This window comes from Haliotis cracherodii, unplaced genomic scaffold, assembly GCF_022045235.1.
Source record: "Haliotis cracherodii isolate W230 unplaced genomic scaffold, xgHalCrac1.p SCAF_5, whole genome shotgun sequence".
In the NCBI taxonomy this organism is placed as follows: domain Eukaryota; kingdom Metazoa; phylum Mollusca; class Gastropoda; order Lepetellida; family Haliotidae; genus Haliotis; species Haliotis cracherodii.
In genome coordinates, this window is record NW_027266308.1 from 3,740,523 (window position 1) to 3,761,132 (window position 20,610).

A 20,610-nucleotide genomic window follows, 5' to 3' on the forward strand; every position below is an offset into this window, starting at 1 on the left:
AAGGTGGCGCCACAAAGGAACCGGAAGGGAATCCCCAATGACGTCAAAAAGCATTGTGGGCTACGTGGCATTCGCCATAGGAGTGATATGTAACAATCTACGTCGTGTCCAAAATATCGTCATCTGTGAAAATCTGCGGTTTCCACGTCGCCGGTAATTGTCTGTAAGGTAAGATAATCACTTCCCCTAAGCAATAGGAATACACTTGTCGGTGTGTATACTTGTATTGCGAAATGGTGTCAATGGAAAATCGAAGCCACTGATTATCATGATAATGTCGATGTGTGATTCTTGTCTGCTGTCAAATGCCAACAGCAACATATTGGTTGTTGGTGTCTAAGTATAGCATTCCATGCTGTCTGTGCAAACGTGGACATGGTGTTAATACCTGAGCTGTTTTTATGATAATACATAAGACTGCTTCCTGAGACGAATATATTCAGTTTGCGACACAAACCTCATGGAACCATGACACTTCTGTGACATATCGCCATATTTACATCTGATTTTTGTGCCAGTCACTTGTGTGACGCTTCAGAGGATTATATTTTCATTTTGAATTTCAAATTATCAAAATGATTTTAAAGGATTCACAAGATTCTAGATATGTTCAATTGGGGATGGTAAGGTATGTCTGGTTGCAAATGTACTATTCGTATTATCATGAAAACAGTTTTTAACATAATCTGTTGGTGTTGTTATCTCTATTTTGGGGTCATCTGATTTTGGTCTGACAAATTATTGAGCTATTTGTGTTATCTGAAGATCAATCTTACATGGTGCTGTTATCATGGTTATCACAGGCACATAACATTAGCTGAAGCGTGTCAACTATGCTCGATCACAGGCACATGATAACATTAACTGGAGATGTCAACTATGCTCAATATTGTCGATATATCAGGAAATCAACATTCATTGACATGACCTCGATCATCTTCATGATTATCAATAATCCCTGATTATCAAAGCATATATGTGTTATCTTGAATAATAGGAAATTTCAGTTTATATCAAACATAAATATTGAGTCGTGATAGAGGGTGTAATAATATGAAATCATCCATGATATCATGTTCATTATGCGTCTTACCTTTTACTTTTGTGTCATTATAATGAGCATGATTCAGTATGAAAATCATTTGCAGAATTTTATCATGTTGAAAGGTAATGATTTAGAGGTGCATAGCTTAAGATATGTCACCAAACCTCAATAAGCTCCAGGACCCTTCTGACTTATGAACACTGAACGACTATTGAAGTAGTGATTCCCACCAGTGACAAGATACCAAATATTTCAACATGTTCAAAGAATGTTTCTGTAGCTTATGATTCAAGGTGTAATAAATGCTAATAATTAAACAGATCATGAAAATATGGTTCTTTTTATCATGTTACTATTTAGTCTGTATTTGATCACCGTCAATGCTCATTGTTTGAAACTATGTTACTATGAAGAAGACCTGACTTAGATTAGAAGCCTGATAGGAATACAGCTGCCTGCCAATTGTCAATGATTGTCCAAATTATGTTTATTAGTTTTATTACCATATTTGACGTAATAAGAGCCCACAGCAATATTTGCTCATCTATTGGCTAGTGAACAATCCCAATTAGCACCCTTCCGATTGATCAATGTACACAAGACATTTAATTTTTATTCGTGTATAATACACACAAATTACGGACATTTAAATTTTGGAAAAATATATCTGTCGTGTATCATCCGCAGAGACATTTCTTTTGTATCATTTCAGGCTGTCAGCATAACATGAAATGTACATTCTTTCAACTCTTTCATCCAAATTACATTCTAATAAGAGGCCCCTATTTCTAATTTTGAGAGCGTCCATGGCGGTTATTACGCTAAACACAGTATTTTGTTCTGAATCTGTCACCGAACTGTGTGTTCATGGTCAAAGTGAGACCACATGTCGATAAGGTCATAACGAGACCACCGGCTGATCATGCTGATGCTCTTAGATCACAGTTTGCCATGCTGGGATTGGCATTTTTTATATTACAGCCACATTAATTTGTCATCATAGATCATCATTATGTTAATAACCTTTGAAAGGATTTACATCATGTATATGATCGAAATGTACTGAACCTACAAAAATAATATTCTGATATCACTTTAACTCTTCCTCGTTTATGAAAATTACAGCCAGGCCATGGCTACCTATCAAGAATTCATTCAGCAAAATGAAGACCGTGACGGAGTGCGGTTCAGCTGGAACGTGTGGCCGTCCAGTCGACTAGAGGCGACACGAATGGTTGTACCCCTGGGTTGTTTGTTCACGCCGGTGAAGGAGAGACCCGACCTCCCTCCTATTCAGTATGACCCTGTGTTGTGTACTCGGCCAACATGCAGGGCAATCCTGAACCCTTACTGGTAAGTGTGGATCATTGTTTACATCAGCATGTACATTGGTGTGTATACGTTTAGACGTGTATACGTGTGCATCTGATCATTTAAACCTATATCATATATAAGTTGTTGTTATTTGTATGTCTTGTTGTGCATTAGGGTTGTAACAATTCACCATTACCTACCATGTCTTCGATACCTGTGCCAACATGGCTATCTGAAGTCTGGATTATTGTGTTAAGCTGAGTACAGTTTTGAGTTATTGCAGCGAAGCTATTTGTGCCCTGATACATATTGCAATAGGTACATAAGATACAAGGCCCATGGTACAACACAACTATTTACAAGCTCCTGTATCACGATACGTTACATTTCAAGTTATAAATATATATAGTCAAAATATGTTCATAACAACAGAAACTATTCAACTAGCTTGCACAGATTCTCTGGTATTTCCTGGTTAACAGTGTTTGTTAGCTTACATGTTTCTGTTCTACAATATCAGAGGCAGCGTAAGAACTTAACACCTGCCTGCTAGTCCACGGCTAGTACAAATTCCTGCAGGCTAGGACAAATTTCCCCATTATTTAAACATTACAAGACATTTTTATTAACCAGGCTAGAAAGTTTTTCGTTCTAATCCCGAGTTGTGGAAATTAACGAAGACCGTCTACTAGGCCGAATGGTGATGAGATATAGCTATACCCACCTAGGATGCCTTTGACATTAAAACAACACTGGTCCTGAATGGCGGACTAGTGTTAATATCCATCCTTGCAATATTCCATAGCCAGTCTCTGAAATTTGAAAACGAATGATTCAGGGTTGTGATTCTTCTGCAGAAAGAAATAATATGAAACACATGAGTTACTGTATCAGGTTACAAATCATATTGCGACCATAGTATCAGGATATGTATCATTCATAATTTATCATTTCGTCAAACACACTGCTAGTAACCATGGTAATAATATTGATTTTAACCTGTTCATGATGATATTCTGTTTCTCTTTCAGCCAAATTGACTACAGAGCTAAAGTATGGTCCTGCAATTTCTGTTACCAGAGGAATCCGGTAAGAATAATGTTGATTTACCTTGGTAACAAGGTTAAAATTGGTTTGGCACCTACTTAAATACTTTTAGTGATCTTCCGTTGCTATGCTGATATGTTTTGACTTTGATGTAAAAAGTTGTGGAAACTGATGCAGGCTATCGTCATATAGCTGGAATATTGCTGAGCGCAGCATTAAAAGTAACACAGTTGCATGTATCCTTCAACTCCAAGCATTATAAACACGGGTGGTTGTGATGGTAACATATCGTTTGTTGTACAGTTTCCCCAGCAGTATGCAGCCATCTCGGAGGCCCACCAGCCTGCTGAGATCATCCCCCAGTTCTCCACTATAGAATACACCATCAATGTAAGTACCTTAGCCATCTAGTTATTATATGGTAATAGCTTCAGACATATTGAGGCTTTTTTATATTTTGTGCAGGCATCATTATGTCTCTTCTTTACCCATCACCCTTCCCCCCCAAAGGGTGGGGAGACATACTGTTTTTGGCTATGTTATGTTTCCCAGTCTCAAACGAGTAGCGTTTGTTTCCCACCATTATTCAACAGCTCATGAATATTTCTACATGAAACCATTATCTTCCCAGTCTATAATTTGCTATTATTGTTTTTTCGGATCTACAAACACATTTTTACTACTGTATGAAGTGAAAATTGTCAGAGAAAGGAAAGATGTGTTGATGTTAGGGCTGTCAATGATAAGACCACGTTGACACTGTCATGGTAAGAGTGTTGATTGTTCCAGCGTGCAACATGCCACCCTCCCATCTACCTGATAGTGCTGGACACTTGCATGGAGGAGGAGGATCTCCAGGCCCTGAAGGTAAGTACTCACCTCGCTCACCACGCTCACCACACTCACCCCTCCCTCCCATTTACCTGATAGTGCTGGACACCTGTACCCACACCCACCACATGTACCAACACCTGTACCCACACCCACATGTACCAACACCTGTACCCACACCCACCACATGTACCAACACCTGTACCCACGCCCACCACATGTACCAACACCTGTACCCACGCCCACCACATGTACCAACACCTGTACCCACACCCACCACATGTACCAACACCTGTACCCACACCCACCACATGTACCAACACCTGTACCCACGCCCACCACATGTACCAACACCTGTACCCACACCCACCACATGTACCAACACCTGTACCCACGCCCACCACATGTACCAACACCTGTACCCACACCCACCACATGTACCAACACCTGTACCCACACCCACCATGTACCAACACCTGTACCCACGCCCACCACATGTACCAACACCTGTACCCACGCCCACCACATGTACCACCACATGTACCCACGCCCACCACATGTACCAACACCTGTACCCACGCCCACCACATGTACCAACACCTGTACCCACGCCCACCACATGTACCAACACCTGTACCCACACCCACCACATGTACCAACACCTGTACCCACACCCACCACATGTACCAACACCTGTACCCACACCCACCACATGTACCAACACCTGTACCCACACCCACCATGTACCAACACCTGTACCCACGCCCACCACATGTACCAACACCTGTACCCACGCCCAACACCTGTACCCACGACCACCACAAATACCCACGACCACCACAAATACCCACAACCACCACATGTACACACGCCCAACACCTGTACCCACACCCACCACATGTACCCACACCCACCACATGTACCAACACCCACCACATGTACCAACACCCACCACATGTACCCACGACCACCACATGTACCGACACCCACCACATGTACCCACACCCACCACATGTACCCACATCCACCACATGTACCAACACCCACCACATGTACCCACGACCACCACATGTACCGACACCCACCACATGTACCGACACCCATCACATGTACCCACACCCACCACATGTACCCACACCCACCACATGTACCCACGACCACCACATGTACCGACACCCACCACATGTACCAACACCCACCACATGTACCAACACCCACCACATGTACCGACACCCACCACATGTACCCACGACCACCACATGTACCCACACCCACCACATGTACCCACACCCACCACATGTACCCACACCCACCACATGTACCCACGACCACCACATGTACCCACACCCACCACATGTACCCACACCCACCACATGTACCCACGACCACCACATGTACCCACACCCACCACATGTACCCACACCTGTACCCACACCCACCACATGTACCAACACCCACCACATGTACCAACACCCACCACATGTACCAACACCCACCACATGTACCGACACCCACCACATGTACCCACGACCACCACATGTACCCACGACCACCACATGTACCCACACCCACCACATGTACCATGTGTGTATGGTGTTGATGTTGCAATATCATGTCTTTCCCAGGAGTCCTTGCAGATGTCTCTCAGCTTGCTGCCTCCCAACGCCCTCATTGGGCTCATCACATTCGGCAAGATGGTGCAGGTTCATGAGCTCGGCAGTGAGGGGGTGTCGAAGAGCTATGTGTTCAGAGGAAACAAGGACCTCACTGCTAAACAGATACAGGTGAGACGATCGCTTCTTGCTGGAATGGCCAAGAGGCCCCATAATTCCCCGAAATGAAGTCATATTGTTTTGTGTGGCACTAGAGTCAACTATCAGTAATCCAGGTGATCTGAATGGTTAGCCGAAGACACAGGTTCGATTCCCGACATGGGTACAATGTGTGAAGCCCATTTCTGGTGCCCCCCGCCGTGATATTGCTGGAATATTGCTAAAAGCAGCGTAAAACCATACTCACTCACTCCTCACAATAAAGAAGTTGACATCCATCAATTCTCTTCCTTACACATATTACTTCTAAATGCTTTTCAGAAACTTGATTTACTTGACATGTTTCAGGAAATGCTTGGCATTGGGCGTGGCACTGCTCAGTCTCAACAGAGGGGCCCCCAGGGTCCCAACCAGCAGTATCAGCTGCCTATGAACAGGTGCAGTATAGATGGAGATACATTCATCACGTACTGTAGATTATACAATTGTCCCGTGTAGGGATTCCGGGACAGAAAGGGTCCCCAGTACTCCGTGATTGTTGTAAGAGATGACAAATGGGTATCAGGTGGTAACAATGTCCGCCTGGCTGATTGTGTCGTCTGACCCCACAATGTGGTGAGTTGTTCATGCTGTCAACCACTATTTTGGCTGGCCCAGACTTGAATGTTTACAGGCGTCATAAATTAGCTGAAATGATGCTGACTTGGGCAATGGCATTTTACTCACCCGACTCAAGTTGTTCTGCACTGAGGAAAATACATGAGAATCTAAAATTGTCAATAACACACATTGTCAAGTGAAAAAACATGATTCAGGTATAGTGCAGATGGCACTATTTTTTCTTAAATTAAGTATGCCACGCAGAATTGTTTACCTTTCTCCCCATCTGCATGATAAATCTCGTTTCATTAATTTCCCTTTCTGTAGCTAATAACAGATGTTCTGACCTACCCTAACTGAGTATGTTTCCGTAATGGTTTTCATAATGTGAGAGTGTCTTGTCCAGGTTTCTGCAGCCAGTGCACAAGTGTGACATGAGCCTCACTGACCTGTTAGGAGAACTACAGCGTGACCCGTGGCCAGTCAGCCAGGGCAAGCGACCACTCCGCTCAACTGGTGCAGCCCTGTCCATCGCTGTGGGGCTTCTGGAGGTGAGAACTGATTTGTGTGGCGAGAAACTAGGTGAACACTTATCACTTTGTACAAGGTTCTATTGCAACATTCCTGGTAAAAATTAAAGAAAAAAATACAGAATAAAACATTGAGATGTGCAGTTTGTTGTCTATCAAGAATATGAAGACTGAATATTCCACCCTTGTACTTGCAGTGCACATTCCCCAACACTGGAGCGCGTGTGATGCTGTTTGTGGGCGGGGCATGTACCCAGGGGCCGGGGATGGTGGTGGGGGACGAGCTGAAGCACCCCATCAGGTCCCATCACGACATAGAGAAGGACAACTGCAAGTATATGAAGAAAGCCATGAAGGTGAGATTCTAAGTCAACATCACACATCTTTCAACCTTTATGTTAAATCTCGGCACAGAAATATAGATCGGACAAATCATTTCTGAGCCTTTCTGAAGTTCTGAGCCTATCAAACACTGTAAGGTATTGTGATTGGAACAGAAAAGATATTGTTACTAGTACTAAATACTGGGGATAAGCCATCTTCCCGAGGCAAGGGAGTTAACTGATTCTGAAAGTCTGGTTTCTACCCGTGCCAAACGAGGCTTAAATTTCTGTGCTCAATCGTAGCGCCACCAGTGGCTAGTATTATGAGTTGTGTCCCTTCTATGTCCCTCCTATTGACCAATCAGATTCCATCACTCATATCACTTGCATTTGCTTCAAACAAAATGGCGGCGCCCAATCAAAACGATCTGATCAATTATCAAGATCTATATTGTAAGAAAATGGGTCTTACCTCATCAAATGCATCAAATCACGTGAGAACCTTGATTAAAAACATGAAAAGATTATCTCTCCTCGACAAATTGCCATGGGATGCAGAGTGACCCTATATAACACATTGAGTCCTCTGTCCGATATATCACGTATATACCCTCCTACTTGCAGCACTACGAAGGCCTCTCCAATCGGGCGGCAACCAACGGCCATGTGATAGACCTGTATTCCTGTGCCCTAGATCAGACTGGACTGCATGAGATGAAGTTCTGTCCTAAATACACCGGGTAAGGAACAGATATCCTGATGAAGGAATGAGGTTTCAATAAAACTTTTTCCATGAAGTTTCCGACCCATGAATATTCCATACTTGCCGTAAAAGGCGACTATGCTTGTCGTAATCGGGATCGGGTGGTCAGACTCGCTGACTTGGTTGATACATGTTATCGATCCCCATCGAGTGGATCGTGATGTCAATCACTGGATTGTCTGGTCCAGACTCGATTATTTACAGACCACCATCATATAGCTGGAATGATGCTGAGTGCGGCGTTAAACAACAAACAAACATGAAGTTGATTGTTAACGCAGGATCAACTGGTTGCTTTTGCAGACTACTTGTGAAACTCATTAACAAAACATAAGGGGGAGAATTTGGGTCATATATTCTCTGAACTAAACAAACTAGGTTGTACATGTTTAGGAAAATGTTTAATGACCATGCTGACGTACAACTGTGAATAGATTATGCTACATGTGGATGACAATGGCAAGTTTTTCCACAAACTGTGTCGAAACAATTAGTGCTTCCTTGTTTGAATTTGAGTTATTCATGTTGAGTGAAACATTTCAGTGGCCACATGGTGATGGGCGACTCGTTCAACACGTCCCTGTTCAAGCAGACCTTCCAGAGGGTGTTTGCCAAGGACATGAAGGGGGAGTTCAAGATGGCCTTCGGTGCAACCGTGGAAGTAAAGGTGGGTCACTGCACCCACTGGGCGAATGTGTCTGTCTCAGTAACTCATGTCTTTCCTAGCAGGGTAGAATAGGTCTTCAGCAACCCATGCTTGCCGTAAAAGAGACTATGCTTTTCGTAAGAGGCGACTGACAGGATCGGGTGGTCAGGCTCGCTGACTTGGTTGATGCATTTCATCGATCCAAATTGCGTGGATCGATGCTTCTGTTGTAAATCACTGGATTGTCTGGTCAAGACTCGATAATTGACAGACTGCTATCATATAGCTGTAATATTGCTATTAAACAACAAACAATCAAACAAATCCTAGCAGGTATAGGGTGCTGTCGCCATTGTTGGAATATTGCATTGCCATAGAACAATGAGAGCATATTGCAATAACATTGGTAACAGTAACATCTCTCTATGGGCTCTGCAGGGAGAGATTTAACTGGTGGCCCTTGGTCAGTTAAATTTGCAAAGCGCTTGTCAAAATTTTACCACTTCTCTGTTCACATTTAATTTTTTTCAATTGGATGCAGCTCATGAATCGTGTAATTTTGATGAGAAAATATTTAGGGGTCGAGGTCATGGTTAAGTCAAAGAAAGATACATATCGATCATCTCAGTAGAATGACAACTGGATGCAATTTTGTAATGTTGTTTACAACAATAGGAGTTCTTAAATTTCTTGAGCACTCTTGGGTTGGGCTGCTTCGGGGACTCCATCATTTAGGAGTGGGCCAGGTAGTCTGATGAAGGGTCAGTAACTTTTTAAAAGAGAAAGCTCTGCTTGCTACATAAAACTTTGTTGTTAAATCTCTTCCTGCTCTGGAGTACAGAAGTTCCCCATTGTTGAATTGTTGTTATGCCTCAGGCTCTAGCTGAGCTAGACTTAATTATTTACAGGCTACCTTGATAAAACTTGAATATTTGCTGAGTGTTGTGTAAAATAACATTTGAATAAACTTCACTTAACACATCACAATGTAAGTTTTTCCATGTGGTTGATTTCAGACGTCTCGAGAGTTGAAGGTGTCGGGTGCTATTGGTCCGTGTGTGTCTCTTGGGGTGAAGGGGCCGTCAGTGTCGGACACAGAGATTGGCCTTGGGGGGACGTGTCAGTGGAAGATGTGTGGGATATACCCAAACAGTACCCTCAGCATGTTCTTTGAAGTGGTCAATCAGGTGAGCTATGATTGTCTACTCAGCTGTATTCAGCATGATCTACACATGATGTATTCATCATAGGCTAGTCAGCTGTGTTCATCGTGTTCTACTCACCTGTGATCATCATGGTCTATGCACCTGTGTTCATCATGGTCTACTCAGCTGTGTTCATCATGGTCTACTCAGCTGTGTTCATCGTCGTCTCAGCTGTGTTCATCATGGTCTCCGCTGTATTCATCATGGTCAACTCAGTGGTGTTTATCGTGGTCAACTCAGCTGTATTCATCATCATGATTCTGTATGACATGGATAAAAATAAACCAGGAATGTCCACCACTTGAATAATTATTGTGGTGATCTTATACTGTAGAAGTACATCCAGTGCTTAAGAAAGGACACATGCGCATTGCGTGGACTGTTTTAACAAGAAGACATTAATATGAAAGATATTAATAACAGAAAAATCAACTTATTATGTTCTGTTACACATATCCCGGTTAGAAAAGATATTGCACCTTGTCGCGCAATGTGCTGCTATGCCATTATAAATGAGAGTACGTAACGTTGATGAGTCGTGTGTTTGATTCCAGCACAATGCACCTATCCCACAAGGGGGACGAGGGTACATACAGTTCATCACACAGTATCAGCACTCAAGTGGCCAGAGACGGATCCGTGTTACCACAACAGCTAGGAAGTAAGACCTTCTCTCAAACCTCTTCTCATTTTACAGAGCTTCCCATTGTTGGAACATTGTCAATGTGTCATCTGGTGTGGATTCCATAAAAAAATGTCCCGCAAAACCCCAGACTTGTTGTAAAAGTTGACTTTCACTGATCAGGTGTTAGGATCAGTCACCACTCAGTGGGACCAGGGACCCATAAGTCTCCAGCCCTTTTAGTCAACACTCTTGGATTGGACGGTCATGGCTAGTCACTTATGTTATAAGGTGACTGCCTCCATGTTCGAGTGTCCGCCCAGAGAGCGGAAGGTCTGGGGTTCGATCCCAAGGCGCGTCTTACCATAAGACGTTAAGAGATGGTACTTGTTGTTACCCTGCCTAGCGATTAATTTACAGCATGGTATCTGAGGGGGCTAGCACTGTAAATTGGCATCAGTCCGGACTAGAACAAGCAGCCACACTCACACACGTGCATGCTGGTCGCTATATCAGTGCAATAATCTTGGATGAGGAGTTAAATCCCATTTCACTTCACCTTACCTTAGCGATGGCATGGGACATGCTCATGATTTCCCACACTGGTCTGCCTGGTCCAATTGTGACAGGTTGTGTTCTAGCTGGAATATTGCTGACAGCCACATTAACCAACATTCACTCACTTTAACATTCAGGAGCCCAATGTATACAGAATATAACGTCCGACCGTGTGAGTGTGTGTTCGATCTGTGGTGTGCGAGAATGTACCATCTGACCGTGTGAGTGTGTGTTTGATCTGTGGTGTGACAGAATGTAGCATCTGACTGTGTGAGTGTGTGAGTGTGTGATTGATCTGTGGTGTGACAGAATGTAGCATCTGACTGTGTGAGTGTGTGAGTGTGTGATTGATCTGTGGTGTGACAGAATGTAGCATCTGACTGTGTGAGTGTGTGAGTGTGTGATTGATCTGTGGTGTGACAGAATGTAGCATCTGACTGTGTGAGTGTGTGAGTGTGTGATTGATCTGTGGTGTGACAGAATGTAGCATCTGACTGTGTGACCGTGTGAGTGTGTGTTTGATCTGTGGTGTGACAGAATGTAGCATCTGACTGTGTGACCGTGTGAGTGTGTGTTTGATCTGTGGTGTGACAGAATGTAGCATCTGACCTTGTGACTGTGTGAGTGTGTGTTTGATCTGTGGTGTGACAGAATGTACCATCTGACTGTGTGAGTGTGTGAATGTGTGTTTGATCTGTGGTGTGACAGAATGTACCATCTGACTGTGTGAGTGTGTGAGTGTGTGTTTGATCTGTGGTGTGACAGAATGTACCATCTGACTGTGTGAGTGTGTGATTGATCTGTGGTGTGACAGAATGTAGCATCTGACTGTGTGACCGTGTGAGTGTGTGTTTGATCTGTGGTGTGACAGAATGTAGCATCTGACCTTGTGACTGTGTGAGTGTGTGAGTGTGTGTTTGATCTGTGGTGTGACAGAATGTACCATCTGACTGTGTGAGTGTGTGAGTGTGTGTTTGATCTGTGGTGTGACACAATGTACCATCTGACTGTGTGAGTGTGTTTGATCTGTGGTGTGACAGAATGTACCATCTGACTGTGTGAGTGTGTGAGTGTGTGTTTGATCTGTGGTGTGACAGAATGTAGCATCTGACTGTGTGAGTGTGTGAGTGTGTGATTGATCTGTGGTGTGACAGAATGTAGCATCTGACCGTGTGAGTGTGTGAGTGTGTGTTTGATCTGTGGTGTGACAGAATGTAGCATCTGACCGTGTGAGTGTGTGAGTGTGTGATTGATCTGTGGTGTGACAGAATGTAGCATCTGACCATGCCGTGTGTGTTCCAGCTGGGCCGATGCCAGCACCAACATCCAACACATAGCAGCAGGGTTCGACCAGGAGGCTGCAGCGGTCCTGATGGGGAGAATAGCCGTGTACAGAGCCGAGACGGATGACGGCCCGGATGTGTTACGATGGCTGGATAGGATGCTTATTAGATTAGTAAGTTGGTCATCAGATCAAATATTAGTGAAAAACCTCAGTCAGGAAAGCATCACGCTGAGCTCTGGCCAGGGTTTGCCCTGACGCAGAAAACCTGCGTATTTGACCAATCTAAAGAGAAAATATGCAATATTATTTCTCCATTGCGTCAGTCATGATGTAGATCTTTCAGACTGTCAAAATCAATTAATTGCACTATAACATTAACATTAAACATTAAAACTTGAAACAGACATATCCCTGGACAATAAAATATGACCGTTGTCAGCTTTGCCTAATGTTGGAAATCCTAAAGTCTAAAAACGGAACAGCCCTTCTCGGTTGCAGCCAGTCAGAATGAATTTTCAATAGTTGCACAACGGGGCGGTTGTATTTTTGTCATTATGAAATCTAACATCGATTTGTTAAAATGAGCCCCTTTGAAAGACATGTGACTCCCTGTATTACACCTAAGGAGCCATAATGACACCCAGTTTTAAGAGGCTAGTGCAAACCCTGGCTCTGGCTGAATGATTTTGCTGTCTTGAGTGATGTTATTTAAGTCTAATTTATCATGTTTACTGACATTGAGATAGTTTGTACATCCTGCTCTAAAGATAACCTATTCTAAAGATAAATAATCATGTTTATGTGAGATGTACACACAGATCTCAGTGATGAGGGCCAGTTTCATTTAGTTCCAAGGTTTAGGATTCTGAACTAGGGTTTGTTATTGCATGTGTGAGATGTATTAGGTTTTATTGTTGCATTCCAGTGTCAAAAGTTTGGAGATTATCACAAAGAAGACCCGAACTCGTTCCGGTTCTCGGAAAATTTCTCACTCTACCCTCAGTTTATGTTCCACCTTAGACGATCGCAGTTCCTCCAGGTTTTTAACAACAGTCCAGATGAGACCTCATACTACAGGTACAGATGATGATGATGATGGTGATGGTGATTATGATGATGAGGATGCGTTGGAGTAGGCCTCTGCAACCTATGCTGTTTGGTCGTACAAGGCAACCAAATAGATCTGTAACGTGGTGTCCTTGTACAGTGATGGCATGGATTGTTGCTCACAATATCGATCTCTGGATTGTCTGGTCAACACTTGATAATTTATAGCCCGCCGTCATATAGCTGTATTGCTGAGTGCGGCGTTAAACAGCAAACAAACAAAATCAAAATATACATTGCTTATTATATAAGTACAATGAATGAATATAAAAAAAAGCGCCATGGTTGATTTGATGATGATGCTTGTAATGATATATATGATTATAATTATGATATAAGTAATATAATACAAACTGTGTTGTCAAGTGTTTCTGTCAGGGCTATAATATATATCTATTTCCACATATGAGCTTATTGAAGTAGTAAGTGATTTGTTTATGCTGACTGCTATTTTCCAGACACATGTTGAATGTAGAAGACTTGACGCAGTCGCTCATTATGATACAGCCAATACTCTACGCCTACTCCTTCACAGGGCCTCCGGAGGTACACGGCACTTACAATATAACTCATTGTAAAGTTGTTACAGAAGAATTCAATGTTTAACTTTGTTAATGTTCATTTAAAAAGTAACTTTTTTTCTTTTTATAAAAAAAATGTCTTGATTTATGAGTAAAACAAGAAAGTATCCATGGAGAAAAAGTTGTTTTCAATGAAATATCTGTGATTAAACTTAATTTAGGACTAACTCATTTGTTAACAACAGAATTTGTCTGGCTGTTTATATTTGTATCTGTTTCCAGTATCATGTTTGGATCAAAAATATTTTTGAAAATTAGGCCCAGGGTCCACTTGCACAAAGTGATCTTAGCGCTAAGATGATCTTAACTCCCATACTTTAACATAGGCTTACAATAGTCTTAGCGCTAAGATCGTTTTGTGCAAGTGGGCCCTGGATCTTGAGTTTTGATTTCAATCATTGTGATCTCTTTGGATTTGAAAATGTATTGACTAGCGTGTATGACAGGAATGTAATAGGAATGTAGTAGGAATGTAATAGGAAGTATTGTTTGTTTCAGCCGGTGCTTCTCGACACCAGCAGTATACAGCCAGACAGGATACTCCTGATGGACACCTTCTTCCAGATAGTTATCTACCATGGAGAGGTGAGTTATTCCCCTTTGAGTATCATGTATAATGGGAGTTATTCCCCTTTGAATATCATGCATAATGTGAATATTTGGTTATCATTATAATCATTTTTTGAAAATCATTATAGGGGAGTTATTCCCCTTTTGAATATCATGTATAAGGGGAGTTATTCCCCTTTGAAAATCAGGTATAAGGGGAGTTATTCCCCTTTGAATATCATGTATAAGGGGAGTTATTCCCCTTTGAATATCATGTATAAGGGGGTTATTCCCCTTTGAATATCATGTATAAGGGGAGTTATTCCCCTTTGAATACCATGGAGAAGGGATTTATTCCACTGTGAGTATCGTGGCGAGAGATTAGTTGTGTAGCTATAGAATCAGTGACTGGAGAAATATTGGACCAAGTATCATTGACAACTCTCTGTCTTGATCAGACAATTGACCAGTGGAAGAAACAGGGTTACCATGACCTACCGGAGTATGAGAACTTCAAGCAGCTGATGCAGGCGCCAGTGGACGACGCCCAGGAGATTCTACAGACGAGGTTCCCCATGCCCCGATACATCGTCACTGAGTCCGAGGGATCACAGGTCAGTGACAGGTCACTCCTATGTGATGGGGAACGACCCTTCTTAAAAGGAATGTCTTCTGCAACCCATGCTTGTCGTAAGAGGCTACTAAACAACAAGCCGTTAAACAACAAACAAACAAACAAGTATCGAAGGAAAACATTTTCAGATGTATGGTATGAGAATGAATTTCTTTACTTACAAATCTACAGTCCTGACTCAAATTAATTTTCTTGTTCTTTTTAGCCAAAAAACTATTGTCACACATACTTTGGGATTTTGTAACCTACATATATGCTGATATTAGTATCTGAAACTGCCTACTAATGGATTTAAAGAAATACTTTCTTCCACAATGATGCAAATGCCACTGTACTTATATTTCTGACTGGCATAAAACAACCAAAACAAAAATTTAGACATTATGCCGTATTGTTTGTTGATCTTATCTCAGCATCACTGGTATTTTATAAGACTGCAGGGGGCACGGGTGGCCCAGTCGTCTAAGGCGCCACGATTCGCAGTGCAGAGTTGTGTCCCTTAGGCATGCCAGAAACCTATGATTGTGGGTTGGAATCCCGGTTCACCTCGATTATGTTTCTAGGTTTGTCCCGTGCTCGTGGGTTTCACCGAAGTGGTAAACGTCTGAGACCTGCATCACTTCGGGCTTTCCTCCCACATGAAGCTGACACGCCGCGATATGACAGGAATACTGTTAAAAGCGGCGTTAAACCCAACTCACTCACTCACTCACTCACTTATAAGACTGCAAGTAAGATGAGCTATCCGTTGTTTATTTCAGGCTCGGTTCTTGCTGTCCAAGGTGAACCCGTCTCAGACACACAACAACGCATACGGATGGGGACAGGTACGGCTTGCTAGCATTTACTTCTCCAAATTTGAACGCCAGCATGAAACAGAATTGTTTCCCTTAATACTTTTTACAGATGTGCGTAGTATTAATGAATGAAGTTTCTGTTTGCATCCTGTAGTATAGGACCCATAAGAGCATAGTATTTGACGGAAAATAAGTATTTACATAATTCATTTTGTTGTTTTGGAAACAACTTATGTTTCAGATTTTATCACGTCATTATGAAATTAGACAGTGACAATCACTTTGAAATGATAAACCGTGGAAATCATAAATAAATTTTCATGTTCTTGTTGGTTAAGAAATCTTTTTTTGGATAACACTTAAATAGTTCAAACAATGGATATATATTTGTATACACCAAATAAACTGGGCATCGTGCATCTACTTTCAGCCATCAGCAGGGGTGTGTAAACGCTGTCAGATTTATGTCTTGGTTGTCATGTATATATACCACTTGTCATGTGTATTGCAGTCTGAAACTAACATGGTTGTTGAAATTGGCATGTAACAGTAATTGTGTGCAGTGGCGCCATCTAAAGAAGATTGGCCTGAAATAGACAAATTCACTTTCATATACTGAAATATTCCCTTAAAAAGAATTTTAATTGTACTTCATCATATTTGTATCAGAAATGAAAATATTAGTTTAAGTTAACACATTTTTTTTGAATATATAACTTCTAAGGCCAATCTTTTTTGGTAAAAATATTTGTTAAAGTTTACATGATTGCTGTGTGAGTTCTTAATCTTAACCTGAATCGTGAATGCTTATGCCTTGATGTGCTTGCATAAATCTTAAGGCATTACATTAACATTGACTATTTTGAAGACACCATGTTGGTTTGTTTTGAAGACATTTTGCACCAAGCATCACTTCTAGACCTGAAGATTATTTTAGATAGCATTATTTCCAGCTGTTAAGAAGTCTTTGTATATCTGTTACGGAACAATGATATCCAGCATGTTGATCGTCCTAAGTGGATGACGTAGGCTATTAGCATGAGCTTTTGTCGCATGAGTTGCATAGCCCTAGATTTGTAGCAACGATGAGTTTGACCTTCACCTTCACTCTGCTGTCTAGGTCATCACAACGGGGGGCCCAGAGGTAGTATGCTCCGTCACGTCTTGGGGGGCGGACCCACGGTTACTTAGTTCCGTCAGTCATGGGAGGAGGCTTTGTGGAATGATTCTTTTAAAACTGTGCAGAATAAACCATGTTGCCTTTGCTGCTCATATTTCACTAAACTATAACTATAATTATTCAGCAGATATTGCGCCAGGCCAGTTTAGCTTCTTGTATTCTTTCTAAGCTTATATTCTTGTGTTGATTATGTTAATTTCTTTAAAAATCTTAACACCAATGCAATACAAACCTGTCAAAAGCAAAATTTTAGTCAGACACCGTATTTGTTTTTAATACTTAATATTAATTCATTTCTCATTGGTATGGAGATAAGAATAATTTCACCTAGTTCCTATAGCTTTAAATAAGTGGTGACTATACTGAATCGAGGGGTCAGGCTAAATGACTAGAATAACTGCAGTTTTAAAGCATCCAACAAGTAAATATTATTACCGTGATTTCTCTTTCACCGTTTCGAGGGGGCTCATCAATACAATAACAAGAAATTGAACTGGCCTGTGTAGACTACAAAACTGAAATGTTGTCTTTTAACCCTTGACACATTAAGTCAGTTCTGAAGTGTTTGTAAGCCGGACATTTTACGAGCTGCAGGCTGAAGAATTGCTTGAACAAGCGTATTACTATCTCCAAAAGTACAATCACTTCTATACTTGCATGCATGAGAGTTTCTTTGAAAGGCAATCTTGGATATATCAGAGGCACAGTTTTAGGATCATTACTCAAAGAAGTTCTGCTTCTGGTTTTGGGTTCGGAAGATGGTGATAGAGATGGAGGTAGTCACATGCAGATGTGATACGGTGGCTTCAACTCATGTTTTGGAAACTACCAAGAATAATTTTTTTAATTAATCCTGTTTCATCATCTGCATGTGATTACGGTTTTGTGTAAACACTGAAGGTATTCCTGATTGTCATGACCTGTGTCCCCTTGTCTTGCTTGTACGATTCCATGTCTTACCCCTTCCTTCCGTTGTCTGTGTGTGATGTCATCCTCGTCATCTCTGTACTGCATTAGCCAATTACTGAAGTATTCTTGTTCATCGTCCGGAGGCAAGAAAGTTGACTGACTGCGAAAGTCCGGTTTCCACCCTTGCCGAACTAGGCTAGAATGTCTTGGCTCGATTTTAAAGCCACCAGTGGCAATACGAGTTATGTCCCTTCTATGCCCCTCCTATTGACCAATCAGATTCACCTCTCATATCACTTGCATTTGCTTCAAACAAAATGGCAGCACCTAGTCAAGACGATCTGATTGATGATCAAGATCTATCTTGTAATAAAACGGGTCTTACTTCACGAAGTGCTTCAAATCATATGAGAACCTTAATTAAAAACATGAAAAGATTTGGAAAATGTCTTTTGACGCCCGGTTGATGGTATGAATCGTTTGCAAATCCCGCAGTAAACCAAACTTATTGAAATCCAGGTTGTTTACGAACCAGGTGTCGATTTTGTTACTGGATTTTGATTGGACTATGCATAGACACGTTAGTGCAGCCGAACAATAACTCCATAATTCCAAGAGTGGAAACTGGACTTTTAGTCAGTTAACTCCCTTGCCTCAGGGAGATCAGGAACAGATTCAACAGCAAAGACGACGACTTTATCAGTGCTGGATTCTGGACATTGTGTTGTGTTGAATAACTTAGAATATAGGATTGATATATTTCAACCAAGTATATGACATAAGATTTTCACTATAGTCCTTCGTGAACTTTGTGTAATCTATGATAGGTATTTGTTCATACTTGATTATTTCTTTATCTATACTTGCATATTACTTCTGCATAAAACCCGTGAAGATCCGGAGTAGAATAGGTTTTCAGCAACCCATTCTTTCTGTAAAAGGCGACTATGCTTGTCATAAGAGGCAACTAGGGGATTGGGTGGTCAGGCTCGCTGACTTGGTTGATGCATGTCATCGTATCCCAATTTTTTTTGATCGATGCTCATGATGTCAATCACTGGATTGTCTGGTCCAGACTCGATTTTTTACAGACTGCCATCACATAGCTGGAATACTGCTGAGTGAGGCGTTAAACAACAACAACAACAAAAAAACTTCTGCATGAAACATTCACCTGCTATTTGATTAATTCAGACTTATTTTTTCTCTTACAATTCAAGACCGAAATGTTTTTCTCATCTTGGTTTAGTGAAACATGAAAACAATTGTTCAGTTATTGAACATATTATTGAAGTTCATAACAATGGATGACTGTTTGTTCTAGGATGGCGGTTCTCCTGTACTGACGGACGACGTCAGTCTGCAAGTATTCATGGATCATCTAAAGAAGCTGGCCGTCTCCTCCTCATCTTGATTAGTACCAACCCTCATCTAGTACCGACCGATTCCATCTGGCTTGATGTAGACACAATGCTTGCCGCTGTACAACGCCACACCCCGACGCAGATCAGGACTCCCCAGCGCCAGGATCCTGAAAGATTTGTCGTGTGTTTCTGTGTATGGCTTCTGTCCGACATGTCGAGAAAACGGACTCTCAAATGTGTGGATTTGCAACTAGATGATGCTTGACATGATGTAATGCCCAAGCAAAGACAATACATATGATTTCGCTACCAGTGATACATGTTTTCTGCACAATATGGATGTTCCTTAGTCAATAACTATCCTGGAGAGTGTAGAGTGCCAACGTGGTTCTCTGTATACGGTCATCTTTGGATTTGCCAAAGAAACAACTGTCACCCTTTGTCTTGCTTTCTATGGAATCTTATTCTTGTTAAATAACTTGTGTATTGGCAAGGCTTAACATTATCAAATAGGTATGTTCTAATTCAAGATAGCTTTGTCGGATGCAAGATAATGCTGATAGTCACGTGGTGCATATTAGATATTCATGGCCGAGAAGATATGGCTGTAGACAATAATGTATATATAATAAATACTATGTCATTTTATCATGTTCATATTGGTAGTACATGCAGGAAAAATGATGACTGGTTCTGTGACAGTTTTATCAATTGTAAAAATAGAAATGATTGACAGATATCAAACTTGAACTGCATGTTTTGTCTTATTTATATCTATTTGTTAAATGGTTTTTCTTCTCTTGAAAATAAACACAACAATCTGCAGAGGCCGCTGTGTTTGTCATGGTTGACAAGAGATGGATGCAAAACAATTGTCACAGTGTTATGAATGGGTTCCTCTATGCAGTTTTTAAATGTGGTTGCAATATGTCCTTGTGGAATTTATGC

At 41.6% G+C, this 20,610-nt stretch overlaps 1 protein-coding gene across 1 annotated transcript; it reads left to right on the top strand.

Moving 5' to 3' along the window:
* Window positions 1–38: 38 nt before the first annotated feature.
* Window positions 39–20,490, top strand: LOC139442176 (protein transport protein Sec23A-like). Its single transcript, XM_071222963.1, has 21 exons — window positions 39–168; window positions 2,171–2,398; window positions 3,391–3,448; window positions 3,710–3,796; window positions 4,196–4,273; window positions 5,863–6,021; window positions 6,358–6,446; window positions 7,016–7,160; window positions 7,337–7,495; window positions 8,087–8,202; window positions 8,769–8,892; window positions 9,888–10,058; window positions 10,631–10,737; window positions 12,559–12,712; window positions 13,467–13,618; window positions 14,107–14,194; window positions 14,728–14,814; window positions 15,237–15,392; window positions 16,174–16,239; window positions 17,330–17,353; window positions 19,623–20,490. The coding sequence occupies exons 2-21, from the start codon at window positions 2,178–2,180 to the stop codon at window positions 19,710–19,712; spliced, it is 2,331 nt and encodes a 776-aa protein (XP_071079064.1). The 5' UTR covers window positions 39–168; window positions 2,171–2,177; the 3' UTR covers window positions 19,713–20,490.
* The last annotated feature ends 120 nt before the right edge of the window (window positions 20,491–20,610 follow it).

Bases quoted from the DNA above. Each gene is read 5' to 3' on its own strand.
- LOC139442176 (XM_071222963.1), top strand. From the start codon at position 2,178: ATGGCTACCTATCAAGAATTCATTCAGCAAAATGAAGACCGTGACGGA. The intron at 6,022-6,357 runs GTGAGACGATCG...GACATGTTTCAG, and splicing joins TCACTGCTAAACAGATACAG to GAAATGCTTGGCATTGGGCG. The intron at 14,815-15,236 runs GTGAGTTATTCC...TGTCTTGATCAG, and splicing joins TAGTTATCTACCATGGAGAG to ACAATTGACCAGTGGAAGAA.